The 27,949-nt window shown below is 36.3% G+C and overlaps 3 protein-coding genes across 14 annotated transcripts in view; 1 reads left to right on the top strand and 2 right to left on the bottom strand.

Moving 5' to 3' along the window:
- ACAD11 (acyl-CoA dehydrogenase family member 11) overlaps window positions 1-2,109 on the bottom strand; it is a 96,706-nt gene extending 94,597 nt beyond the window's left edge. Inside the window, exon 1 of one of the 2 annotated variants that reach the window (XM_009201710.2) lies at window positions 1,634-2,109. In XM_009201710.2, coding sequence (XP_009199974.1) covers window positions 1,634-1,782 — 149 coding nt within the window. In that variant the 5' untranslated portion in view covers window positions 1,783-2,109. The remainder of the gene's footprint in view (window positions 1-1,633) is intronic. The other variant, XM_009201711.4, reaches the window with a different exon arrangement.
- On the top strand, window positions 1,533-21,940 carry UBA5 (ubiquitin like modifier activating enzyme 5). 5 transcript variants are annotated; one of them, XR_004182291.1, is made up of 13 exons: window positions 2,387-2,717; window positions 7,789-7,834; window positions 7,950-8,039; window positions 10,821-10,930; window positions 12,219-12,305; window positions 12,967-13,051; window positions 13,773-13,877; window positions 14,054-14,181; window positions 17,295-17,430; window positions 17,704-17,779; window positions 17,916-18,022; window positions 18,552-18,830; window positions 18,969-21,940. XR_004182291.1 is itself a non-coding variant. In XM_031663756.1 (12 exons), exons 1-12 carry the CDS (start codon window positions 2,557-2,559, stop codon window positions 18,633-18,635), a joined length of 1,215 nt encoding a protein of 404 aa, XP_031519616.1. In that variant the 5' UTR covers window positions 1,533-2,556; the 3' UTR covers window positions 18,636-20,208. The 5 variants fall into 5 exon arrangements, 4 of the variants coding, with proteins under 4 accessions (XP_031519616.1, XP_031519618.1, XP_031519617.1 ...); XM_031663756.1 differs by having other exon boundaries at window positions 1,533-2,717; window positions 18,552-20,208; XM_031663757.1 differs by lacking the exon at window positions 18,552-18,830 and having other exon boundaries at window positions 2,557-2,717.
- Window positions 21,941-22,768: 828 nt separating this feature from the next.
- NPHP3 (nephrocystin 3) overlaps window positions 22,769-27,949 on the bottom strand; it is a 42,013-nt gene continuing 36,832 nt past the window's right edge. For 3 of the 7 annotated variants that reach the window (XM_021934859.2, XM_021934858.2, XM_009201712.4), the window contains 4 exons: window positions 26,747-26,987; window positions 25,583-25,708; window positions 24,891-25,006; window positions 22,769-24,261 (listed from right to left, as the gene is read on the bottom strand). In XM_021934859.2, coding sequence (XP_021790551.2) covers window positions 24,081-24,261; window positions 24,891-25,006; window positions 25,583-25,708; window positions 26,747-26,987 — 664 coding nt within the window. In that variant the 3' untranslated portion in view covers window positions 22,769-24,080. Of the gene's footprint in view, window positions 24,262-24,890; window positions 25,007-25,582; window positions 25,729-26,746; window positions 26,988-27,949 lie in introns of those variants that run through there. The other 4 variants (XR_004182290.1, XM_021934860.2, XM_021934863.2 and 1 more) reach the window with 4 other exon arrangements.

The following is a 27,949-nucleotide window of genomic DNA, read 5'->3' as shown; positions in this document are numbered from 1 at the left end:
TGGTTCAAGCGATTCTCCTCTCTCAGCCTCCCAAGTAGCTGGGACTACAGGCACATGCCACCACGCCTGGCTAATTTTTGTATCTTTAGTAGAGATGGGGGTTTCACCATGTTGGCCAGGCTGGTCTTGAACTCCTGACCGCAAGTGATGCACGTGCCTCCGCCTCCCAAAGTGCTAGGATTACAGGTATGAGCCACTGCACCTGGCCAAAACACATATTTTCAAAATATAAAGATTGATTATTTTGAATTTTTGAGACTTCCTTCATGGCTTATGTGTTTTCAATTTTTATAAACTTTTTCACGTGTCCTAGAAATGAATGCGTGTTCTCTGTGGGATCCAGAGTTCTGTATATATTTGTCAAATCAAGCTAATACAACATTTCTGGAAGCAATTTTTATACCAAACTAATTTCATTTTTTAAACACGATTATGGTTTAACATTCAGCTTGGTTCAGAATTAAATCTCTTTCAGTTATGTACCTCTTCAACACCCCTACAATATGGACGTTACTATCTCCTGTTTGCCAAAGCAGGACTAGATGCTCAAAGGGCAACTTGTCCAAACTCCACAGGAATTGAAATAGTTGAAAGTTGAACTTTGATCTGTTTTAGTTTGTTACAACACGAGGCTTCTGGCCCAGAAATCTCAGCTATTCTTTATTCCACCTTTACCTTCATCCTCCAATATCTACTAGGACATGGGACCTTTTGATTCTACACCCTAAAATGTTCCCTGATCAATCTCATTACTATTTTCATTTTCACCAAAATCAGTAGTCAAAGAATATAAATGCCAGTGATAAAATACCACTAGCATACTGTGTTGTTGCAATTTTTACGACCTTTCACCTATATTACGGTACTTCATTTCATTAATAAGACTAATTAAAATAGGTATTACAATTTAGGAAACCGGTTCTCAGGAGTGTTTATGTAACATATTTAAACTCCCAGACAGCAAGTGACAGATCCAGTTTTCTGAATGATAGGACTCTTTCTATAGCCCTGTATTAGTAACAATGTTATTTTTAGAATAAAGTTTTAAGAATGTATCATCTATTGTAAAACATCAGACTAAAGCCAGATTCCCGGTAGGGAACGGTATTCTCAGGATCCTCTCACCCAGTTGCATTACCTCACTTCAAAAAACCTGAGGCCCAAAGTGGTGCTGTGACCTCCTAAGTGGAAAAGCTAGTACTCGAATTCGGATCCTCCATCTGGTGTCATTAACTCAGCCTCCCGGAATACCGCCAATCAAACGGAATTACACCAGCTTCTCAGAAAAAGATCTAATGGTTGTATTACAAAAGAAGGCATCTATTTCTCAGAATTTCTAGCCTTAATTGCCTTGGTGAATCCTCGAGGGACATAAATCCATCCTTTAACAACGATTCCTTTGGATAGTGGAATGGTGAACGTTATTGCGCTTCCATTACCGCCCTCCAATTGGGAAGACCCCAGCATCTAATTCGGGAGGCCGGCAATAGCAGCTCATGCCTGCAGGGTGCGTCCACCGACTGCAGGAAAAGCAGTCGGGGTGGGAGAAACTTCGGAAACCACCCAGGGCCAAAGGAAGGAAAACGCAATGCACAAATTTGTTTCCGCTGGAGGCAAAGGCTGGCGTCGATACCTGTACTGGGCAATGGTCAGCGTAGCCTCACGTTCGGCCCCAAAGCCAGGCAAGTGCTGGTTTAGGTAAGCCTCCAGGGACTTGCTGTCGAACTTGTGCTGGGGCAGCATTTCGTCCACATTGGGCTCGCCAGTAGCACCTAGCTTCATGATCGCCCCCGCAGGCCACAGCAAAGCGGAATCCACAGGTCTGGAGCGCAGAAGTCCTTCAGGATTGGGCAACGCCCCCAGAGCACAGGCCGAGGCCGGGGCGGGGTCTGGTTCCAGCCAACCACATACACCTTACGCGCCGTTGCTGAGCAACGCTTGCCCGCTGTAGCTGGAGGTTTTAGCTCTAGCCAAGTGCCAGAAGAGCCCAATATGTGTTCGGATTTCAGTTCTCCAGTCAGCGTCAGAGTTGGAGGCCTCAATGTTAAAGAAAGCAAAGCCACGGTCATCGTTGCGCGAAAGGAACAAGGCAGAAGCCTCTTCCATCCCCAAATTTAATGCATCAGCAGGCGGAAGACCTGCAGGGTCCGGTTCAGAAAAAAGCCCGTCAGGACCTCGAGCCCAAGAATAAAAAGATCCTGTTTCTCCTAGACACCCGGTTAGAAAGGCAGCATCACAGGCCTCCTGCCCTGGACACTTATCACCCCGGTCCTGCTGCGGCCGGGTTTAGCCTACCCAGCGAGGAAGGAAGCCGAAAGAGCCAGGTTTTTGCTAAGGGGGAGCGATGTCTGCGACGCACCGGAAGCGGCTCCGAGGAAGGAGCGAAGGAGACGTGTCTGTCTGTGAGGCGCTGGGTGCACTTCCCCAGGTCTCTGGGCTAGGAAAGCAGCGGCTAGGTGCCTCCCCAAGTACCCTTTGCGGGCCCAGCCGAGCAGCGTGGGGCGAAGGCGGCGGCGAAGGCCCGGGCTGGGAGCGTTGGCGGCCGGAGTCCCAGCCATGGCCGAGTCTGTGGAGCGGCTGCAGCAGCGGGTCCAGGAGCTGGAGCGGGAACTTGCCCAGGAGAGAAATCGGCGGGTCCCGGGGAGCGGCGAAGGAGGGGGCGGCCGGGTCCGCATCGAGAAGATGAGCTCAGAGGTGGTGGATTCGAATCCCTACAGGTAAACCGCGTCGCCGGTCGGAGGCAGGCGCGGGAGACGAGGTCAGGCTCCGTGAGGTCAGAAGTGAGGAGCCTTCCACGTCCCGCTCATGCGGACTCCCTCCACCCTTTTCTTGGTCTGGGAATCCTGTTCCCAAATGGGCAAGGCCACATCTTAGTACTGATCGGAAGATATTATTTCTCTTTTTAATAAACCTCCAGTGAGTCAGCCATATGGTGCTGCTCCTGTGCCTGCTGAGGACGCATGTCCAGTTTCCTATCGCCCTTGCCTCTTAATTAGTCCACCTCGCTGTGTATAAGACTGATAGTAAGAACTTTTAGAAGATGTAAAACCTGCCAAGGTAAACTTTGAGGTTCATAAAGGCTTATCAATGCATCTTAAATGGGGGCGGGGCGGGGGAGAGCGGGATTAGCTCTAATCTGAGATATTCGGGTGCTCCTTAACATCTCAAACCATTCGACATTACCAAGACTGCCCAGGCCTCTCTTTTCTTCTTTCCTAATAAAGCTTGTCAATTCAGCAGATGGAATGTAGTGCAGTGGTTAAGGGTAAGGACTCTACCGCCAGACTGATTGCAATTCAAATCTAACTACTCTCTTAATAACTGCCTAACCTTAGGAAAGTTGTGAAACTCTCCGCTTCAGCTTCTCACCTATACAATGAAGATAACAGTAATATCTATCTCTGTCATAGTTGTGGGGATTGAAAAAAATCAGTATGTATAAAGGTCTTAGAGTAGCGCTTGTACATGGTAAACCTTATACAAGATTTTATTGCTAGGTGCATTTAGTAGCAAGCAGTTATTGAGCTTTCACTGTGCTGAGCACTTTACATGCATTGTCTCCTCTCACCAAAACCCAATGGGATTGCTACTATTTTACCCCCGTTATATAGGTGAGAAAACTGAGGCTTAGACAGCCACCTCAGGTTCATGCCTTGGTAGTAAATAATATGGCCTGTCTTGCATTAGATTTGTCTTAATGTAAAATTCTCATGAACCGTCTCCCCAGTAAAAACAATTAAGTCGTGTAGCTAAAAATTGTATAGTGTTAAAGTAGATAAGGAAGATTTTATTGTTGCTTTTTTCCTTTAAAGAGCATAAGAGTTTTGATTTTTAAAACAGGTTTTAGTTTGTGATATATAAAACCGCAGTAGAAGTCTTAAGGTGCACTGTTTTAACTGTGTTGCCAAATATGAAGGGTTAATGGTCCAAACTTTTTAGAGATTAAATAAGCATGAACTGACATCTCTAATCAGAATAAGTGGAAACTATTTGACATTTTTAAAACATTTTAAAATTTTACAAATGAAGACTTTGAAATTTTCCCTCCAGAATGAAAAGCAGAGGAATATGGGTCATGAACTTAAGTTGTCTTTCAGACATTATTTTAATATGAGATGATCCCTTGACATTGTAATGATGACAAACAAGACTTTCAGAACTCAAGTCAAAATATTTAGTATTTCCTATCTGATTTGCGCCATTGACTTTATTAAAATTGCTATACAGGAGATGGCAGTTTGATACCCAAAGCTCTTCACTGGTATATGGAATTTTAATAAAAGTCAGCTTTAATTTTTTGAATTGTTCATACAGCAAATATTTACTGAGTGCCTTTTCATCTCCAGTCCTCCTTGACAACATTATTTACTTTGTATTGAGTACTTATTATGCGCAGACACTGTGAATATAAAGTAGACATGGTCTTTTTCCTGTAGAGCTTACCAGATGAGTGTGAGATAAATAGAAAAGTAAACATGCATTGCAGTACAGGTGGTAAGAATTATGATAAAGTACCGTGTTATTGATAAAGTACAGGTTATTGAATTATGATGAAGTACAGAAGGTTATAGGAAAGGGATATGTATGTGTTCAACACCATTTTAACTGCTTCAAGAGATACAAAAGAAATATAAAGCCCCTGACTTTTGCTTCAGTTTGAGAGACTACATGGATGTGGGATATTAAACAACATAAGTAACCGTAAAATTATGTGTTATGGAATATAGTTATAAGCTTGTGGAAAAACTGGAGAGGCTTTGAGATTAGAAAACCTGGTATCAAATCTTGACCCAGAAACCCAGCTCAGAATACTGTTTGCCAGTTAGCTAATCTTGGACAGTTGATTAACCCAAACTGTTTCCCTCATTGGTAAAATGGGTTTGCCATCCATGCTTTTCAGGTTATTTAAAGATTGAAGGGAGCATCAAGGTAAGGATAGCAAATTCCTGTGATGGATCTGCATCACTTTCTAACCAACTTCACTAAAATGACAGTAAAGGAATTTTTTAAAAGAAAACTCCCATTGAAAATATAAAGGGTTCGTATTAATAACTTATGGGGAGGGGTGCGTCCCTGTACTTGATTATAGTAACAATTTGGAAACTAGAGAAGGGATGGGTGAAGGTAACTGATTTAATAGATTCATTAATCTTAAGCTTGCAACCCAGTTTATTGCAGGAATCCCCAAAGGCTCAGGAATAGACACAGGTACTTGGAGAACTTCAGGGAGGGCTAAAAAAAAAACCAAAACTTTCAGCTGAAAATCTGTTGAAGAAACAAAGCCCCAGATCCCCTACTCCACTGTGGATAACTGGGCAAACACTCCTTCCCTACCAGAAGAGGAGAGTAGAGATTTCTTCATTAGAAAGACTAAAATAGAAGATTTCCAAGAATAATTGGGGCAGGTCTTTGTACCTGAAAGAAGGGGTAAACTGATTGTTTACATGCTGAATGTTGTGACTGAATGTAAACTAAATGCTTACATACTGAATGCTGAGGCTCCCAGCCTTGCTTCTTCACTTCCAACAGCTGATTGCGGGGTTGGAACTCCAACTCAGGTTGGAGTTTGAAAGACTATTCTCTAGGGAATCTGATAGAGCCAAGAGGAAAGACTGAAAGACACTGACATTGTGGGTTTCTCAACTAAATAGGCCAGTGAAGTCAAACAGTATTGCCTATATTGTTACCTTTATTAGTGTCCCACTCTTAAATATGAACAGAACAAAGGATGAGAGAAACTTCTAACATGAAAGAAATAGAAATAGCAACTTGGATAGACTATGTAAGAGAAACACATCCCCCTAAATTATCATTAGTATCCTGAGATGAGAGAAGATATGGTACAAATGATACAGGAACAAGGTGCAAAGTAGTTAGATGATCAAGAATTCTTGCAAATGGAGATGGTAATAGAAATGAAAATCTTAATAGAAGTGTTGGAAAATAAAGTCAAAAGAAATCATCCAGAGAATAGAGCAGAAAACTAAAATGGTAGATAATTGGAGAAAGAAGATAAAGGACAAATCTAAATAGTCCAACTTCCAAATAATAGTTCCAGACAGTCCAGGAAACAAACCAAACAAGGAAGTAACCAAATTCTTCAAGGAAAATTCCCAGAACTGAAAATGTGAGTTTTCATTTTGAAAGGGTTCACTAAAAACTCAGCACAAGGGATGAGAACAGATTCACATTAAGGGACACTGTGAAATTTTACAAGCTAGGAGACACTGGAGCAATACCTTAAAATGTTGAAAGACAATTCTAACTTTAGACTTCTTTACCAAGTTAAACTATCGATTAAGAGTATACGTGTAGCTTCCCACAATTATATGCCCTTTGCTTTGTCATTTTTATAAAGAACATAATTTTGATAAGGAACATTTTCAGACATGAAAGTTCTCAAAATTTACCTCTGCTGTACCCTTTGCAAAACTACTGGAAGACGCTCTAACCACAGCAAGAGGGTAAGTTTAATAATAATTGATGACAGTCTTTTAAACTGTCATGTGCATCAGAATTACTGGAGGGCTTGTTAGAGCAAATTGTTAGACTCCACATTCAAGATTTCTGATTCAGTGGGTGATTATAGGGTAGGGCCTAAGAAATTTCATTTCTATTAAATTCTCAGGTGGTCCTGTTGCTGATCCATAGACACTTTAGAACTAGTGAGCTATAGCATACAGGAAGCAGTGGATTAATACAGAATAAAGAGATTAAGAGACTTTGTAGTATAATGATGAAGGAAGAGCCTAGGAAGGGAGCTGTATGTGCAGTAAGTCTAGAGACATCATGTCAGATTCTAGGAGATACATCTTTAAGAAGATGAAATTGATAGAATACCTCATGAATATGAATGTATCTAGAGGAACTTTAGACAACTAGTGAAAAGTTGGAGTTGATTTTGTGAAAATACATAGGAAATTAAGCATCAGGAGAAGCACACTTATTAACTTCAGGGTTGGGGGTTAAAGGAAAGGGTAAGTTTTAATATACTGCATGACCCGGTTGTGAAGAGTTAACATCTAACCAAGATGACCATATAATAATATTGGGAGGTTGGTGGGATGGAAAATGTCTGTGTGCAGTAGGGATGAGTGCTAAGAGCAAAATCTGATTCAGATGATTGACTATAACTGAAAAGAAATACAATGTTAGCATGTTGTTTAGGAATATGATGGTAACGGAGTTAAAAGTGAGGGAGTGGAAAATGGGGGTGGAGGCTGAATTTCCTGACAAGCCTGGTGGAACTATTTGACTCCTTAAAGTGAAGATGAATGGGAATTAATTATAGACTTAAACTGCAGATTACCAGTAACTAGTTAAAGCACCTCTTAGAGTCTTTGGCATACAGTAGGTGCTTACTAAAAGTAGACATCATCCATTGTGGGCAGAGGCAACGAGAATGGAATTCCAGCCATGAATTTACTCTGATGATGGAGATCTGAGTGTTAAAACATTAAATATTTACGTATTCTACCAAAGCATAGAAAAATGTTGAAATTTAACTTTGACCCTTAACATTTAAGTAGTAGTCACAATCTTGGCTGCAAATCAGAATACATAGCTTTTAAAAACCAATCTTGTTTCATGGACTACACTTGGGAGTTTTTAAGGTACCTGGGCAATTTAGTTTCATCTGGTAAAAACCAGCCTGTAAGCATCCTCCTCTTTGAAACGATTAGTAATGATTATATTTTGGTGTTTATTTTCTGTGGTGATGTATGTCTATTTGTATTACTATTACGTAAAAGACTGTAAGCTTTAAAACATATTTTTCTTTGTTTTAAGCCGCTTGATGGCATTGAAACGAATGGGAATTGTAAGCGACTATGAGGTATGATAAACCCTTTCCAAGTTTTTGTAAGATGAATTCAGTGAATTAAAATAACTTCTGGTGACATATTTGATGAAGAGCTATTAACCAACACATACTATTTTGTATTTCACAGAAAATCCGTACCTTTGCCGTAGCAATAGTAGGTGTTGGTGGAGTAGGTAGTGTGACTGCTGAAATGCTGACAAGATGTGGCATTGGTAAGGTAAAAACATTTCTCTTTGCCTCTTGTATAGGGAACTACTCACTCCTGGAGTAAATCAGGTACAAATTAGGATTTTTTTTCTTTACTAATGGCTTATTGACTTGCAGTGTATTAATCTAGATTGTTCTATTTGGGTTGAGACATATCCCCACCCAAATAAAAGGTGATATTATTTGTAATTAGACAAAGATTGTCTAATTGTGTTTAGAAACGTTTTTGTTTGAAGTAATATGTAAACAATTTGGACTTAAGTGTTTTAGATATAGAAGCTTAGGAAAGAAGGCTGTTAATTTGATAGTGTGTGAAACACTGAAACATCTAACAATTATTTTATTAAACATACCAGACAGAATAGAAAACATGTACCTTTCCTACTCTTGATTTTGAACTAGAGAATGCTCTGGATGAATTTTTAAAAATTGGTACTTTTTTACTTTTTTCTAAAATTTATTTAGATTATGGGTAGAAAGAAGTAACTTTCTTGTACCAGAATTCAGTCTACCAGTCTTAGATTTATAAAGCCAAAGTCTATGATGTTAGATACATAATAGTTGAATAAATAAACTTTCCACAATTATGTACTTTAATTTGTTGTTCTGGTAAAGGAAGCATTCTCCCAGTTTACCAATGCTTTCTAATATGTTGATCTACCCCAAATTCTTAAAAGAAGGTGATTTCAAAATTGGCACTCACTTATCAAGATAGAAATAACACCAAAATACTAAATGTTCATTGAAATTTTAATATCTTTCAAAAGATTTACAAAATCTGGATAAAAATTGCTTATAGCTGACTTAATTACCCTGACCAGGGATATTAGAGATCACTGACCTCTATTGACCAGGGATAATAGAGATTATTGAGATTAGCGGCTCTCAAGTTTGAATATGTTATCACAATTAGTTGGAAACCTTATTAAAGCACAGATTAACAGATCCTACTCTGGTGGTGTTGATTTTTATAGGTATCAGGTGGACTTAATAATTGACTTGCTAACAAGCTCCCAGGTGATCCTGATGATGATGTTCCTAGGATTACACTAGTGAGAACCACTGGATCCTTGCTACTCTGAGTTTGGTCCCTGAAGTAGTAACATCAGTATCAGCTCTCAATACCTACCCTAGACATACTGAATCAGAATCTGTATTGTAACACGATCCCCAAATGATTTATTTGCATATTAAAGTTGGAGAAGTGCTCTTGCATCTCTAACAAGCTTCAGGTGATGCTAACGCTAGCTCCATTAGCTAGATGCTAGCTGCATTAGCTAGACCAGGCCACATTTTGAGTAGCAAAGAGGTAGAACAGTATTTATATATTGTTGTAGTTAGAATCACCTGGGAAGTTTTAAAAAATTCTGGTGTCCAGACTGCATCCCATATAAGAATCTCTGGGGATGAGGCACAAACATCTGTATTTTTAAAAATTCTCCAAGTGATTCCAGTGTGCCCTCAAGTTTGTAAACAGAATCTACACAGGTAAGTTTCAGGAAGTCTTTAATTTGTAAAACAGATAAATATGAAGCGAATTAATGAGGTTAAACAGGAAAGTAGAAGATGTTAGGAAACCCAGAGTCCATTTCTTATCTCTGAAAGCCTCTGGGATCTCTTTAAAGTATCTGGGATGCCTTGGATCACCAGATCTATACTCGCTGCTTTATTTTAGAGATGAAGATACAGGCCTAAAAGTGAAAATGATTTACCCACAATCAGAACTAATTAGTGGCAGAGTTACACCTCAGACCTTCTGTTCCCAAGTTTAATGTTTCCCGCAACTTATGTATAAACAAGCTATGAGGCAGAAACTCATTTAATACTTAGCCTGACCTAATAAATATTTATTGATGAGCTTAAATAAACTGTGTTTTGGAGACTCTTAAGTAGGATTAGAAAATTTTGGAGAGTGAGATCTTTTCTAGCAAGGTATTAAGGGCTATCTAGGAGTTACGGGTTAGGTTAATTTTTTTTCTTTTTAGTTTTTTTATTGAGAAGAAAATCCCATTTTTGTGTTTATTGTTTAGTATGCTGAGAATTGTATTACAGAGTCACAGAATTTCATATCAAGAAGGGACTTAGGAAGTCCTTGTCTCTAGCCTGTTCTTATCGATAAGAAATGTGATCTAATTGCCATTTTAGTGTGTGTGTGTGTGTGTGTGTGTGTGTGTGTGTGAAGTGCTTTTTGAAACAGGCTTAAGTATATAGCAGGAAACAACAATTAACTGGTTTGTAATTCTATTTGGAATGATGTTCTAGCCATGTCACTGGTATATATTTTGTCATATACACAAAAGGAGTCAGGTTATACTATATTTTAAGTTACAGCATTTGTTTTTATCTTATTTAAAGATTTCATTTATCCAATAGATTCCTGACTTTTAGCAAAAAAATGGAAATGAAGTAGGATTTTGCCACAGTTTTAAAAAATGGAATGAAAGGGAATTAATTTTTGAGTGAATTATTTAGAGAGGCAACAAAGCATTGTGGTTGAGGTGCAGATGCTGGATTGAGAATGCTTGAGTTTGAATGCCATTTTCACCTCATATTAGATGAGTGGCCTTTGGACAAGTGTTGTAGTTGCCTCATTTTTAAAATAAGGATAATAGTACGTACATGCCTCACATGAGCATTCAGTGAATTAATATATGGCACCCAGTGTTGTAAAGTTAGCTAATATTATTATCAAACTGTTAAACTAATTAAATGTAAAGCTCTCTAATTTATTCTTTGATATTTTTAGTTTTTTGGTATGTTTTTCATCAGAATACCACTGTTTTCATTTTAGTTGCTACTCTTTGATTATGACAAGGTGGAACTAGCCAATATGAATAGACTTTTCTTCCAACCTCATCAAGCAGGATTAAGTAAAGTTCAAGCAGCAGAACATACTCTGAGGTAAATGGAATAGCAATCAAGAAACATATTCAGTGAAATCTTACTTTATGTATTTGATATGAGTTATATAAATGGATCTTAATTTTTCTCTATAAAATGCAGATTTCACTTGTACAAAGAATTCTCTTACATGTTGGACATGGGGTTGGCAAACTTTTTATGTATAGGGTTATATAATAAATATTTTAGTCTTTTTGAGGGCCAGAAGTTCTCTGTTGCAACTGTTAGTTGTAGTGTGATAGCAGCTGTAGGCAACATAAACATGAATAAGCATGTCTGTGCTCCAATAAAATTCTATTTTTGCACTCCAAAATTTGAATTTCATACAATTTTTAATTTTTTTAATTAAAAAACAAATTTTTTTTGAGACAGAGTCTCACTCTGTCACCCAGATTGGAGTGCAGCAACACAATCTCAGCTCACTGCACCTTTACCTCCCAGGCTCAAGCTATCTTCGCATCTCAGCCTCCTGAGTAGCTAGGACTACAGGCACGTGTCACCATGCCTGGCTAATGTTTTGCAGTTTTAGCAGAGTCGGGGTTTTGCCATATTGCCCAGGCTGGTCTCGAACTCTTGAGACTCAAGCCATCTGCCCACCTAGCCCTCCCAAAGTGCTAGGATTGCAGGCATGAGTCACCGTGCCTGGCTGATACAATTTTTATATGTCATAAAATGTTCTTTTGATTCTTTTCCCAACCATTTAAAAATGGAAAAAAATTCTTAGCCTGAAGGCTGCACAAAAACAGGTGGTGGGCCAGATTTGGCCCATGGGCCACAGTTCACCAATCCCTGCTTTAGGAACTTTCTTTGTGGCCCCAAATTTGTTCTTAACTGGAATAAGGAAGTGAGGCTGAGCTATAGGTAGTTACTGGACATGGTTAAGTCTTAATTCCCAACACTTAGATTAATTGGGGTGGGAACAGTTTTGTAATCTTTATGACAAAAATGAACCTAGTCCTTGAAGTGTGAGATAAAAGAGATAGAAAAGAGCTTTGGGTTTTCTTTGAATAGCTTGAATTCGCTTCTCTAAGGTATGTTAAATGCCCTTTAGCTCTTTCAATTCTTTTCCTCACAGCTTTTTCTTAGTACAGCTACTAGTAGTAGTCTTTTTAAAAACATTTTTTTTTTTTTAGAGACAGGGTCTCACTGTGTCCCCCAGTTTGGGGTGGAGTGGGTGTGATGATAGCTCACTGTAGCCTTGAACTCCTGGACTCAAGTAATCCTCCCACCGCAGCCTCTTGAAATGCTAGGATTACAGGCTTATAATCATTCCCTTTTTCCTTCTTAGGAACATTAATCCTGATGTTCTTTTTGAAGTACACAACTATAATATAACCACAGTGGAAAACTTTCAACATTTCATGGATAGAATAAGGTAAAATTTTAATTTATGAATATTTTGTATAATGTCCAGCTCAAGTATTAGAAAATTATTAGAAAAAATCTATGGATTAATCCAATGAATGGAAGATTGATATATATTTTTCCATTTTTTTAGAACAGTAATTTTTGTGTAATTTTTATGTATTAGAATATCATTTAAAGGTATATATTGTCCAAAAACAATTAAAAAGCAAACAAGCAAAAAACCCCTGTAAGTTACAATATAAGAAGAGAGTATCAGTTTTAAGTTCTGTGTTCTAGATTGTATTTCTGTCTGAAAATGGTTTTCTTCAGAGACTGTCAGACCACCACTGAAATAATGAATTGCATCCAATTAGCTTTTATTGCATTTGTAATGAAGCATGAATAAAAATGTGAAAGCTGGTAGTGAAAAAGTAACTTGTGAACATACTTTATACTTCCTTCACCCTGTAGTTCTTATAAAATAAGTAATACTACAGTACCATTGATGTTATATTTGTATGTTACTCAATCCTTGATATATATATATATATCTTTAATATTACACAGTTATGTGATAATTATAGTCAAACATTTAATGAAAGTATAAATGTTGGACTGAACAAGTAAGTATAATGTATTAGAGTGTATTTTGTGTCCTGATGTTTTTCAAACTTATTTTCTTTGACTAGTAATGGTGGGTTAGAAGAAGGAAAACCTGTTGATCTAGTTCTTAGCTGTGTGGACAATTTTGAAGCTCGAATGACAATAAATACAGTGAGTATTCCTGCTGTGCAAGATATATTCATGGATTTAGCTGTTTTCCTGTATATAATCCCCATCCTAAAAACAGTTCTGAATGTAAACTCTTTTCTGTGTTTTATTTGAAATGTTCTCTTAGCCTACTCTTAAAATCTATTCTAATAGCTGTGATACCTGTCTAACCTTGCTGCTGTGACATGTGTTACAGTATCCTACTCTTTTTGCTGGTAAACTGTGAAACAGCAAATACCTCTGATGTATAATTCTTAAATTGGTATCTTATAATAATTATTGGTCAGCGTTAGTTTTAGCTTTTGTTGCTTTATTTTATAAATGTATAAATATGTATAAATTGCCTAAAAACCTGGTTTCTCAAAAATAAAAATAATTATTTTCCTTTTGAATATTGTTTTTAACTTTTCAGATGATATTTTGCCTTTTTTTGTTCTTGAAATTATTTTAGAAAAGTGAAATTTCACATCAATTTGACAAGAAATCCAATAAACTTTGATTCAATTTAATAATATTTACTGATTGCATCTTGAATACTGTCACTTTACTCTTTAAATAGAGTATGGTAATTACCAAGGAATTCCATTATCTTACAACTTACCTCATTTGTTCTGAAAATTAATTTTAAAAGACCTTGGTAATCCATTCAGTTCAAAGAATGTATTGTAAATTACTTCTTGCTCTTTTATTTTTTTTCCTTGTGTTTTCACCCATTTCTACTAAGGCTTGTAATGAACTTGGACAAACATGGATGGAATCTGGGGTCAGTGAAAATGCAGTTTCAGGGCATATGCAGCTCATAATTCCTGGAGAATCTGCTTGTTTTGCGGTATGCATTACTCTTTTTGGATTATTCTTCACTGTTAGGTACTTGAGTTCTTAGGGGCATTGAAAATGTATTACAATTCAAAGAAAACACAAACTTGGATGGAATACTATTTGGAACATCTCATACTTTTCCTCTTTTTTTTTGAAATGTGTTTTCTTTTATTCTTGTTCATGTAGTGTGCTCCACCACTTGTAGTTGCTGCAAATATTGATGAAAAGACTCTGAAACGAGAAGGTGTTTGTGCAGCTAGTCTTCCTACCACTATGGGTGTGGTTGCTGGGATCTTAGTACAAAACGTGTTAAAGTAAGTCAGGGCTAATTTTTCTGAATAGTCTTGTATGCTTTCAATAAAAATAAATATATTTCACAAAGCATTTCAGAAATTGAAATTCTAAGCTAAGTATATAGTTACTTTTAAATATAGTTTTAAATGTTTTATATATGCATACGTGTACATTCTATTTTACATATGTATGTCTACTTTTCATATATATTGCTATATTAAATATTACGTGTATTAATATTCATACATGAATATATAGAATGTCAGTTACTCCCTGCATTTGGAATAGCTTTTATGAAATGATACAATGGTAGTGGCATATTTATTTATGAAGCATTAACCAAATGATTTAAATCTTTCCAAGTCTGACCAGTGAATGGAGACTTAAACACACTTGTTTCTACTATCTTGATTTAAGTCTTACCAAAAATAACCCAAATGTGACTAAACAGTAATTATTAATGTTAATGTAATTAAACATTAATGTTACTGTAAATTTTACACTTACATATACATAAAATGTTAACATTTATATTAGTGTTAATATAAAACACATTAACAATACTTAAAAAAAAAAAAACCAGATTCTTAAAATCTGCTTTTGGATACCTCTGCTATCCAAAAACAAACATCCAGCAACTGTACTATCTAAACTATAGCTAAAAAGAAGGGAAAAGATTTCTTTGCTGCTAAAATTTATGTCAGAGTTTATGAATCAACTCATACTTCATTAAAAGCAGATCCCCTTTAGGTGTTCTCTAATTCAGCCCATTTATTTTCCCTCATTTCACAACTTTAATAAGCTTAGTTGTATACCCTAAGCCTCCAATATAGTAAGAACAAACTGCAACAAGACACATGGAGGCACCAATCAATAAGAAGTGTCAGTTGCTAGCAAAGAAATTGAAAAAAGCATACATATAAACTCTCAAAGTAATGGTCTAGGGCTATTTCATATGAGCAAATAGCCTGTTTAGACAGTATTAGGCCCTGTCTAATCAAAACATTTTATAGTGTGATACAAAAAAGAAGCAAAGAATCATGGCTAACCAAGTATTCTCTTAAGGATGTGTCCTATTTAGCTAGCCCCTCTGTTGATGGTCATTTAGGCTACTTCTTTTTTTTTTTTTTTAATTAACAATGCTACAGGCTACGTCTTGTATATATCTCTGAATACTAGATTGATCTCTCTTCTTTTTGTTTTTTTGGAGATAAGGTCTCATTGTGTTGCCCAAGCTGGACTGCAGTGGCACAATCATGGCTCACTGCAGCCTCAACCTCCTGAGCTCAAGTGTTCCTCCCACCTCAGCCTTCCAAGTAGTTGGAAGTACAGGTGTATGCCACAATGCCTGGCTAATTTTTGTATTTTTTGTAGAGACAAGGTTTCATCACGTTGCTCAGGCTGGTCTTGAACTCCTGAGCTTAAGTGATCTGCCCACCTTAGCCTCCCAAAGTGTTGAGATTACAGGCGTGAGCCACCGTGCCCAGCCTAGAGTTTTCTTAGTACATTTTTTTTTTTTTTTTTAAAAACAGGGTTTCACTCTGTCACCCAAGCTGGAGCGCAGAGGCACAATATCAGCTAATTGCAGTCTCCACCTTCCAGGTTCAAGTGATCCTCCTACCTCAGCCTCCCAGGTAGCTGTGACTACAAGCACCCACCACCATGCCCAGCTAATTTTTATGTATTTTTTGTAGAAACAGAGTCTCCTTATGTTCCTCAGGGTGGTCTTGAACTCCTGGGCTGAAGCAGTCTGCCCATATCGGCCTCCCAAAGTGCTAGGAATTACAGGCATGAGCCACTGCACCCCGCCTATAATACACATTTTTTAAAGAAGAATTTCTGAATTTATGAAATATTTACTAAATTTCTCCTGCAAAAGGATTATACGTTTGTATCATAGTTTAGATTATACATTTGTATCATAGTTTAGGAGTACCTGGTTGACCCATACTTTTGATAACTGGGTATCATCAAACTCTGTAACCTTTGTCATTCTGGTGGGTAAAAAATAGGCATTTAATTTTTATTTTTATTTGTGAAAAAAGTTGAACTTACATTCATCTGTGAATTGTCTGCTAATAGTTGTTGCTCTTTTTTGTCTTGTTGTATATTAAGAATGTGTATTTGCAAATATTTTTCTTTTGTCATTTATCTTTTTTATGTGATTTTCTCTGTATAGAAACTTTTATTATGTTAGTGCAAAGGTAATTGCGGATTTTGCCATTACGTTTGACAAAAATTGCAATTACTTTTGCGCCAACCTAACAAAAGACATCAGATTGGCTGGGTGCAGTGGCTCACGCCTGTAATCCCAACAATTTGGGAGGCCAAGGCAGGCAGATCGCTTGAGCCCAGGAATTCGAGACCAGCCTAGGGCAACATGGCAAAGCCCTATCTTTACCAAAAAAAACACAAAAATTAGCCAAGCGTGGTGGTGCTTGCCTATAGTCACAGCTACTTGGGAGACTGAGATGGGACTGCTTGAGCCTGGGAGGGTGAGGCTACAGTAAGCCATGATCACACCACTGTACTCCAGCATGGGCAACAGAGTAAAAAGTATCAGATTTGACTGGGAAGAGGACAGCAGGGAGCTGGAGGCACATGGGTTGCTGAAAATGTTCTATATCTTGATCTGGTGGTGGTTCCATGAAAGACTCATACAAAATTTTACTGAGCTATTATACATTTAAGATTGTGCATTTTATAGTAAATTACATACAAAATGTTAAAAAAAAAAAATTAAGTAGCTTTAATACCATATCTCAGGGATTTAAAAAATACACTTCTCCCACATTTTAGCTTCTCTGAAATCAGCATGCTTCTTGAAGTTGTTGACATGTAATAGTTTAGCTGCCAGCATTTAATCTTTATTAGAGGTTCAAAAAAATAGTGTGTTCCACAGTTGATGAAATGGAGTAATCTTTTCTTTCCTTCATTCAATAAACACTGAAGCATCTACTATGAGCCAGGCACTGTAAATAAGAGAAAATTGCTGTTTTCTGGATGCAGATTTCTGTTTTCTGATTTTAAAAGTATATAATTTACCTATTTCAGTTATTTTTTAAAAATTTAACTGTTCTAGTATTTTTCATGGTTTTAATTTCTTTATTTAAGTCTACTTTGATTTTTCTAGGTTTCTATTAAATTTTGGTACTGTTAGTTTTTACCTTGGATACAATGCAATGCAGGATTTTTTTCCTACTATGTCCATGAAGCCAAATCCCCAGTGTGATGACAGAAATTGCAGGAAGCAGCAGGAAGAATATAAGGTATATGGCAATCTGTTAGAATGCATGAGGGATCATATTGCATAGGACGATAAATAACTTAAACAGATTTGGAATACAAGATAAATGGTTAATTTATTCACCATACTTCAAAAATGAATGTTCTTTCTTGCTTTTGGTAAGATAAAAAGCCTGTCTGAATTCTTGATTAATGCTTGTAATGTCCTAATATTAGTCATAAAGGAAAATTCTTGATTAATGCTTTAGAGAACTGAGAATGAGTAAGAACACTTTGATGCTGTTTGATTTCTACAGAAAAAGGTAGCAGCACTGCCTAAACAAGAGGTTATGCAAGAAGAGGAAGAGATAATCCATGAAGATAATGAATGGGGTAGGTGTTCTTTTATAAATTGAAATGGCAGCATAAAACAAAACCTTTTATGGTGGCCAATCTAATAAGATTATACAAATTGAATAATTATTGCTTATTAAATTCCTTAAAAACTGATACAGGATCAAATTTACAGGTATTGAGCTGGTATCTGAGGTTTCAGAAGAGGAATTGAAAAATTCTTCAGGTCCAGTTCCAGACTTACCTGAAGGAATTACAGTGGCATACACAATTCCAAAAAAGGTACTTCAAAAATATGATTTATCCATATGTAAATATCATATAAAATATTTTTCTTCTTTCATCTTCATTCTAATTTGTAATGCCAGTGAAGTATTTCCTGTTTTAAGATATTTTATGCTATAGGCATTAAGATGTGAGAGAGAGGTATTCAGTGTTAATATGCAAATATTTATAGCTTATTTTAGACTTTTAAAACATAGAATAAAATGGTTTTGTTCACTCATTAATGAACCAAGTATAATAGATTTTGATTACATGAAGATCTCATTTTTGTTTATTGGTAGTTTTAGCTACAATGTCGTTTAAAAAAACTAGAGCTGTCAAGAATATTGAAATTACTGCCTTGTAAATCAAAAGAGTGGTGGGGAATGTAAAAGACTTTGTCTTCTAAAAATTAGAAGACAGTTGTTAAAGAAAATTTACTTTATAACCCTGTTGAGCATGGTCAAAACTTACTGATTATATATTCCTAAGCATCAAGAATTCTATATGGTTCTCTTTTCACTGTATTTCCCTTATTTGTCAATAGCAAGAAGATTCTGTCACTGAGGTAACAGTGGAAGATTCTGGTGAAAGCTTGGAAGACCTCATGGCCAAGATGAAGAATATGTAGATAATGGACTGGGATATATTTTATTTCTCATGTTAAAGCCTCTTCCCTTGAAATTAAAAAAAAAAATTTTTAACTGATAAAACTTAGGGCAACATTTATTAATGTATATTCTTACCTGAATTGTTATACTTTTTGAAGATCCTGTGACTTGCCTATTTCTCTCCGCTCCAGTGAAATCAGTAACTCTCCTAAAATGTATGTTTCATTCTAGTAAGAAAACCTCAAAGGATATTGTAGGATATAAATCTTACTTGAAAACACAGCTGTTGAAATGTTTTGGCCTTTTGGAGTGGGGAAAGGACAAATCTGATCCTGTAATCTTTTTCTTTCCAGTAATCCCTTGTGTCTGTTGCATGAGGACATGGACAATAAAGCAGTACATGATTCTCAGATACAGGGAGAAGGACAAGGCATACAGCTTATTGATTACAGCTGGCAAGCATCTGCTCATTATGTTTGGAATTGCTTTCTATAAGACAATTGCCCACTACTTCTAACTTGATCAACAATGAATTCAAAATAGTTAATCTATGAAATAACATCCTCTCAAATGTTTGCTGATGAAATACAAGTTGAAATGTAGTTATTGGAAAAGTCTGTAACCTGTGGATTATATATATTCAAAGTGAGACAAAGGCAAATAAAAAGCAGCTATCTTCATGAATAGACAAAGTTGATTTCAGGAAGTATACATTATATTCTGCACCGACCCAGGAATAGAAATTATTGCATCTGTGGAACATATATCTGGAGTTACTATACTTTACTGAAGAGCAAGGCATAAATTTAGACTAAAATCCATCCAGATTACACTCATTCTTTAGGCCGCTCCTGGATACTTCATTTAAATTTGATTCTCGAGGTAATGAGACGTCAGCAAGGTTTGTCCTGTATATTAGGCATAAAGGAAAAGTTCTAACTGCCTCTGCAATGACTTGTAGTCAGTGGTAGAGTATCACTTTCCCTGATCCTGACCACTAAACTGTAAATTGATATAAATTAGTTTTCTCTGGAGTTACATCCAAGTAATGAAGACTTAGAACCTTGGTTGAAATAAATTTCCAATAGTTTGGAGACTCATAAATACCATGCAGGTGTAACCATTGCCAGTAGGCCGTTTGTATGCTTATTTCCTATTTTGACTTTTACGTTGAAGATAGGAATATCTAAATTATATCTCTAGGGAGAAAATGTTGTAAAAAATTAAAAGTGCACCCCTGATTTGTAAAATAAAGTTCAAAAAACTGATTTCAGAAGGTCTCAAATACCAAATGTGTTCAATACACTAGTTTGGAGATGCTAGGATTATACTGTGATTCTTGTGTTTATAGTAAAGTCAGGAAAGCAGGAGGATAGTTTTTTTAGCCTTGAGACTTATTTATGTTGCTTTGGTGAGTCTTTTATCATTTTTTAAAAATTTAGCTTATGCAACTGTAAAATAGCATTTCTAGTATGAGAGATGTTTTGAATTTAGAAAATGAAATGCAGTTTTTAAAAAATAAATTTCCTGTGGAAATTCTTGCATATCAATTTAGTAAGGTTTTATAAAATTTTACAATTTGATAAAGTATCATATCTAGAAATCAGTCTTCTTTTATTTGCACTCAAGTTGGCATTGCATCACTGCCTGTGTCTTACACTGCACCAAATCTTACCTAATTGATCTAACTTTTTTTGTCTAATGTCTTTTATTAAAAATGACTGGATTATTTTACCAGAAAAAAAATAATCTGGTAATAGATATGTTGCTATCCTAGAATACTCTTGACAGTCTGCAGGCCAGGAAAACTTGCATAAGGCAGCAGATTACGAAAAATTAATCATCATTGAATTTAGTATTACCAAACTCACAGCATTTGTCCAGATTTGTAAACACTACAAATCTGAGAATCAAATTTAAATGATTCTAATGTGAAAGATGGAAAAGCAGTCCCAAAATTTGCTTACCACAGAGACTCTAAATGATAGTAAAACAACATACTTAACTTTAATTCCTGTCTCATTGTTAATGGGAAGTTAGTTATGGTTCTACTTAAATGTTGTAGAGAAAATAAGTATTACTAGTTTCTTCTCATAAAAATACTCCCTGGATACGTATACTGAACAACACAAAAAACCTAATAGCCACTTAAGAATATTTATTTATTTTATTTTTTTTGAGACAGAGTCTCACTCTGTTGCCTAGGCTAGAGTGCAGTGGTGCAATCTTGGCTCACCACAACCTCCGCCTCCTGGGTTCAAGCGATTCTCCTGCCTCAGCCTCCCAAGTAGCTGGGATTACAGGTGCCCGCCACCATGCCCGGCTAATTTTTGTATTTTTAGTATAGGCGAGGTTTCACCATGTTGGCCAGGCTAGTCTTGAACTCCTGACCTCAGGTGATCCACCTGGCTTGGCCTCCCAAAGTGCTGGGATTACAGGAGTGAGCCATCATGCCCAGCCAAGAATATTTATTAAAGGAAGCTTTGACCCCTGCATCACATTTTTTTCTTATTTCCCTTTCTGTAATCTCAGCACTTTGGGAGGCTAAGGCAGGTAGATCAAGAGGTCAGGAGTTCGAGACCAGCCTGACCAACATGGCGAAACCCTGTCTCTACTAAAACTACAAAAATTAGCCGGGCGTGATGGTGCGTGACTATAATCCCAGCTACTTAAGAGGCTGAGGCGGGAGAATCGCTTGAACTCGGGAGCCAGATGTTGCAGTGAGCCAAGAGAGCGTCACCGTACTCCAGTCTGGAAAACAGAGTGAGACTGTCTCCTAAAAAAAAAAAAAAAAAAAAAAGTATTAATGAATGAAAATTATAACTAGAATAAATAAGTACTCTACCAATTCAGATTTATAATTGAGTTGTATGAAAGCTACCTTTTTCATTGTGAAGGTGCATATTAATGTGAATAAAATATTCCTATTTGAGAACTTCAAATATGCATACACAAAGATGTTCCAGCTATTTTTATCTTTTTAAGTACGCATTCTGCATGAGAACATTTGGGTTGGTAGTAAAATAAGTAGTAATATCCAAATATAGTTTATTATGTTTAGATTTCATTGTTTTGGAATACATAATTTTGAGTGATCATGTCCCCAACTATAGTTATTCAGGCACAAATTTTGGAGGTACAAAGAATAAATAATATTCTTAAGGTAGTTTTTCCTTTTGTCAGGGTTCTTCTAGAGTACTAGTCTCAGATTATTTCCTAAAGCAGTTTTTCTAAGGTGATAAACTGAACACATTACTTGCTATGTATTAAATTACTTGTACCCCTAAATAATCAAATTATAAGCTCTAACAGCTTAATTCTAAAATCATTGTCTGGTATATTTGTGTTTTCAATTACTTTGTGTCTTCCACAGCTGCCAAACCCAGAAAGGTATGTTAATGGCTATAGTTTTATCTTATATTTTTCCCTCTTGGACCACTCCCAAAGGAGGAAGAAGGATGCTCATTACATACTGCCTCATTTCTTTTTAAATTACCACTATAGTGCTGTAGAGTTATACCACTGCTTCTCACACTTACGTGCACATTAGTCACCTTGGGCTATAGCTAAAATACAGATTTATTCAGTAGGTTTGGGGAGAGGCCTGAGAGTCTGAATTTTTAATAAGCTGCCAGGTGGTGGTGATAATGATTTGTGGACCACCCTGTGAGTAGTAACTCGGCCTTAAGAGAACATTAACCAAAACCTTAAGCTGAACAAACTACTGAGCAGCAAGTATTGATAACATTTCAAGGTTTTTGTTTTGTTTTGTTTTGTTTTGTTTTGAGACGGAGCCTCACTCTGTTGCTCAGGCTGAAGTGCAGTGGTGCAATCTCAGCTCACTGCAACTTCCACCTCCCGGGTTCAAGCGATTCTCCTGCCTCAGCCTCCCAAGTAGCTGGGACTACAGGCGTGTGCCACCACACCCAGCTAGTCTTTTATATTTTCAGTAGAGATGGGGTTTCGCTGTGTTAGCCAGGATGGTCTCGATCTCCTGACCTTATGATCCGCCCACCTTGGCCTCTCAAAGTGCTAGGTGTACAGGCATGAGACACCACACCCGGTCCATTTCAAGTTCTAAAAGAACGTTCAACATATTTCTTTAAAAATTATGCAGAACAGCCCTCTTGTATAAACTAGAGTGGAGAAAAAAGAACTTAAAATTGCACTTTATTTTAAAACAGTGAAGTGTGGCTATTACATATTTCACTTTTACAATTAATACATGTTAGGATCTTACAAGTATTAAATTGATGATTTTATTATATATAAATACACAAATGGTCCAAAACAATATCTAAAATGTTGCAGTATTTATAAAATTCATAAAAATAATTTTCAGTATAAAAATGGCATACTAACTTGAGTTTGAGGTAAATGAGGAGACAGATTTAGGCCATCTAAGGAGGAAGATAAAGGAGAATATCATATCTCTATTTTGGGAAAAGACAAAGAATGCTAAAGAGCTTGACCTGTTATTGCATTAATGACTTCAGACATTATGCAGATACATATACTATATAGTAATAAATAATACACAATATAGACAGAGCAGAAAGCAGAGGGACTGGACCAGTCTGCTCAAGGAAAGGGTAAAGAATTTTTTAAAATGCAGCAATAGGGATTCTTGTGACTAATGTGTTTCACTGAAGACAATTTGAATCTTTCATAAACATTATCCTTTTAATCCTTGAAACTTTCCTTTGAGGTAGAGAATTGGGCCAGACTACTGCTGAAAAGCAAGAGGAATGGCGAGGCTAAAGTAGCTCTTGAGAGCTGAAAAGAAACATAGAATTCTTTTTATTTATTTATTTATTTATTTATTTATTTATTTGAGACAGTCTCACCCTGTTGGCCAGGATGGAATGTATTGGTGCAATCTCGGCTCATAGCAACCTCCACTTCCTGGGTTCAAGTGATTCTCATGCCTCAGCCTCCCGAGCAGCTAGGATTACAGGCATGCACCACCCTGTCTGGCTAAATTTTTTTGTATTTTTAGTGGAGACTGTGTTTTACCATGTTGGCCAGGCTGGTCTCGAACTCCTGGTCTCCAGTGCTGCTCCTGCCTCAGCCTCCCAAAGTGCTGGGATTACAGGCATGAGCCACCGTGCCTGGCCAAGATTCATGGAATTCTTGAACTCCTTGTCTTAACTGCTGTGCCAGCTTTTGTTGAACAAAGACCAACCCACTTTTCATGATTTGCTCCTCATGTCATCTTACAATTCTAATGTGTCTACATCCTTGGATACCAGATAATAGGAAAATTCTTTTAAACAATTAAAACAGACACAATCACAATTCCAACTTAATGCAGTCCAATACAACTTCATACAAATAGCAGTTAAATCACACATAGTAAGAGTCAAATTTCTTACAACATTTTTTTAAAGTTTCAAATTCAAATGTTCCAAATGTTTAATTATTTTGTCTTAAGGTACATTTGCAAAGAATTCTAACTGCTGCTATTACCTTTGTCCTTGCTGAAGGAAAACGTTAGGAGAATGAGCTGTTTTTAAGCTAAACGTGTCTCCACTTGATGAATGGTGTGAAGGAGCTTTTCCACCCAAGAGTGATGTTTCTGCTTCTTTTATTTCCATTGCCCTTTTGTATAATTCAGCAGCTTTTTCAAAATCTCCTCCTTCATAGCTTTGAGAGAAAAACAACAACAACAGCAGCAACAACTCTTAAAATGAGAATATAACCTCTTACCAATTCAAAACGACCTTATGGGATACAGAAAAAGAAGCTATAAATATTTGCCCATTTCTCCCCTCTTCCCAATGTATTCACTCAAGCAGACCAGTAAAACAACACCCAAACTCTTCTCCTTTTTACCAATATCAGTATTTTTGTGTCTCATATGGATATCATTAAAACCATGTTGTAATAGAGGCAGTGAAATTGCTAAGGAAAGTTAGGTATTCTCTGCATCCTGAGAAAAATACAAATGAGCAAGCAAAAGTCAACATATACTTAATGGCAAATTCACTCTGAGGACAGCAAATTACCCATATTACTCCCAGAGCCAGTTGCAGTGTAAACCATCCTTCACTATTTGCCATGATGCATATATACACTCCTCTGCAAAACAGATCATGCAGCCTTCGTTTCATTTCCGGATACTACTTTAGTACCTCTTGAAGTCGATCAGCAAAAAACAACCCCTCCCCACTCTAAGAAAACATTCAGTAATACATATTTTGTGCTCTTCTTAGACAAATTAAAGCGACTTCAAATAAAAGAGGCTTTACAAAGAAAGTGAAAAAAATTCTTACCTAAGCACAGCTAAATTTTTCAATGTTTCTCCAACTCGAGGATGCATCTGACCCAGGCTATCTTCGTAAATCTTTAATGCTCTTTCATATAATGGCAAAGCTTCAACATGTTTTTTCTTATTAAAAAAATAATAATGCTCACTTAAGCACACTGGGTTTCTGAAATTAATGTATTCTAGACTAAGCTAACCGACTTTGATTAGTACTTTAAAATGTTAATATCCTTCTAAAAGATGGGAATAAACAGATTAATTTATGAATAATCATAGAAGAAGCAGTATAACAGAAAGTCAGATACTTAAGATTTAGACCTAGCTCAGTAACCATCTGACCATAATCCAATACTGTAAGCAAAAACCTGTTCCTTTATTGCCCAATGGGTCCCCCACCTGATTCTTGCCCATCATAATCAAATGCCACAGGCTTAAGTACAATATTATATGGAGGGGTGTAGGGTATCTCCACAACTTTAGAAATTAAGCCTATGCTCTGAACTAAACAGCGTTTTACACTAAGAGGAAGGGACTTCATATAAGTCTAACTTCAATAGTTTCTCAAGTACTAAAGGAAGTATTAGAAATATCTTTAAATTGTCTTTCATTCTATTTACTGTTCCGTATCTAATTCATGTTTATCTATATTTTATACCATAAAATCATTCACTGATAAAACATTAAAATATGGGAACTTACCATTTGGCTATAAAGAACAGCTAAGTTCACCAAGGCAGTAGCTACACTAGGGTGCTTTGGGCCAAAAGATTTCTGTCGAATTTCAACAGCCAATTCATACAAAGGTACAGCTTTGTCAAGTTTCCCCTAAAAAACAAAAGTTAAATCTAACAAAAATATAAGGCAATAAATACTATCTTATCAGAGCTTTCTTCATACGTAAAATTTCATATTAAAGGGTAATTTTGAGGAAAAAAAATCTCAGAAGCATTTCCTCTCAGCTGAATGATTAAGTTTATAGATAACTGAAAATCTAAAGCTACATTGTATACAAAAGCATTTCCTTTGATAATTCAGAACACCCTTTAGGATCATCCACTATTACTGTTTCTAGTGTAGTAAAAACATATCAGCTAAATTAGATTTACCATATTGCACATAATTTGGAGATTGCATCAAAATAAAAAGCTCATTTCTTGCCAAATCCTTTCCAGATTTTTCTAACTACTTCATTTCATCTGAAAGTTGGGCAGAAAGAGCAGCAATGTACCCTTCTTACTAAAACAACTTCAGTGTCAGGATGACCACTAATGGTTCCACAAAGTCTAAAGATAGTCTACAAAGCTCTGTAACTATGCTAAATGAAAGCAGACATCCCTGGATTTTTTCTTTTTTTTTTGGAGAACAGCTATAAAAATTCCAAATATCACTCAGTATAGAACCTTATGGCAAACAATGGTTACATTTAATTACAGGCAAAGCCAAGAAAGAATGAAATAAAAATGTTCATTTAATCAACTACAAAGATGTCTCCTGATTTCTTATGTTTACATTGCTTTACACAGCAAACTTAATATTGGTGGAATTTTAGAACTTCTGAAATGTAAAATAAGTTTGATTTAGAATGCTAATAAATACATTTGTACTTGGAATGTATTTAACAAAACAAAACCAGCATATTAATTTACTAGTATATTATTTCAGAATCAATAATCAATGTAACCAGTTCAGTATGAAATAATTATTTTTAAATGTTCTGCTCAGTTACTTGTTAAAAGTTAAATCATGATTTTTAAAGCTCATGTGAAGTAACCTATCCATGATAAAGATAAATTATTTTGCTGATAGCAGTTATGGCTTAACTGATGTGTTGTAAAACATGTAAGAATGCCAAGGATTACTTACCATTTTCTTATACAAGATGGCAAGATGCTTCACTGTATATGCCAAAGAAGGGTGATCAGGAGCTAACGCACGTCTCCGAATATCTAAAGCTCTTTCATAAAGTTCTTCTGCTTTATCATACTGTTTCTTTTCATTGCATAGAGCTGCCAGATTATTCAAAGACTGAGCACAGTCAGGGTGATCTGGTCCTAGAACTCGCTCCCTCATTTCTAAGGAACGCTTCAGAAACTGGTCAGCTGTTCTGTGAACACAATCCCAAAATGGCTTAAACTATCTATTCTCTAGAGTTTGGAATCCTGACCCCTAAATTGAGTGGAGAACTGAATCATCTTTATTCTTAGATTCAAGTTAAAATAAGAGATTCAGCTCAAAATCTTACTTTCCCCCTCTTCCCCACCCCTATCTCTTCGTGCCCTTTTCCTGACAGTTTGAGGGCCTAAAATGTGTGGATGATTGCCTCAATTCTCCACTTCTGAAAGAAAAACTGATATTTTCCAAAACAAACTTTTTATACTTTAGAAATTATTAGACCTAGGTCAAACAAAAGATTTTGGTATTCACTCTTCCTCCCTTTGGAGTTAGTACTAAATAATTTTTATTTTATTTGTGTGTGTGTGTGTGTGTGTGTGTGTAACCTTGAACTCCTAGGCTCAAGTGATCCTCCCACCTTAGCCTCTCAAGTAGCTGGGTCTACAGGTGTGTACCACCATGTCTGGCTAATTTATTAATTTTATTTTAGAGACAGGGTCTCACTATGTTGCCCAGGCTGGTCTCGAATTCCTGGCCTCAAGTGATCCTAATGCCTCAGCCTCCTAAGCTCTGGGATTACAGGCATGAGCTAAAAATTATTAGCCAGTACTAAATAATTTTTAACAAAAGAGTAAATCATTATTTTTTACATAAGGTTCTGTAAGTGGGCTAAAGATTTATTATACTTTTCTGACATCCAAAGTTTCAAATTTGTTGTATTTTTCTCATATCTGAAGTCCAAAAATATTTATTTTTATAACATATAAATATAAATGTCATTTTGAATGCTTTTGCCCAAATAAACTGACAAATAAAACTAGAAACCGTCTGCATGATTCACTATTAGTCCCAAGCTGCTGCTTCTGTGAGTTCTCATGCACAATATCTACACAAACTCACTTTTCATAAATATACAAAATACACCAGGGAAGCTACAGAATAACTTTTCAGTTA

This window comes from Papio anubis, chromosome 2 (genome assembly GCF_008728515.1).
Source record: "Papio anubis isolate 15944 chromosome 2, Panubis1.0, whole genome shotgun sequence".
NCBI lineage: Eukaryota > Metazoa > Chordata > Mammalia > Primates > Cercopithecidae > Papio > Papio anubis.
Note: the sequence above shows the minus strand (reverse complement) of the source record. Positions and strands in the feature narration are given on the sequence as shown.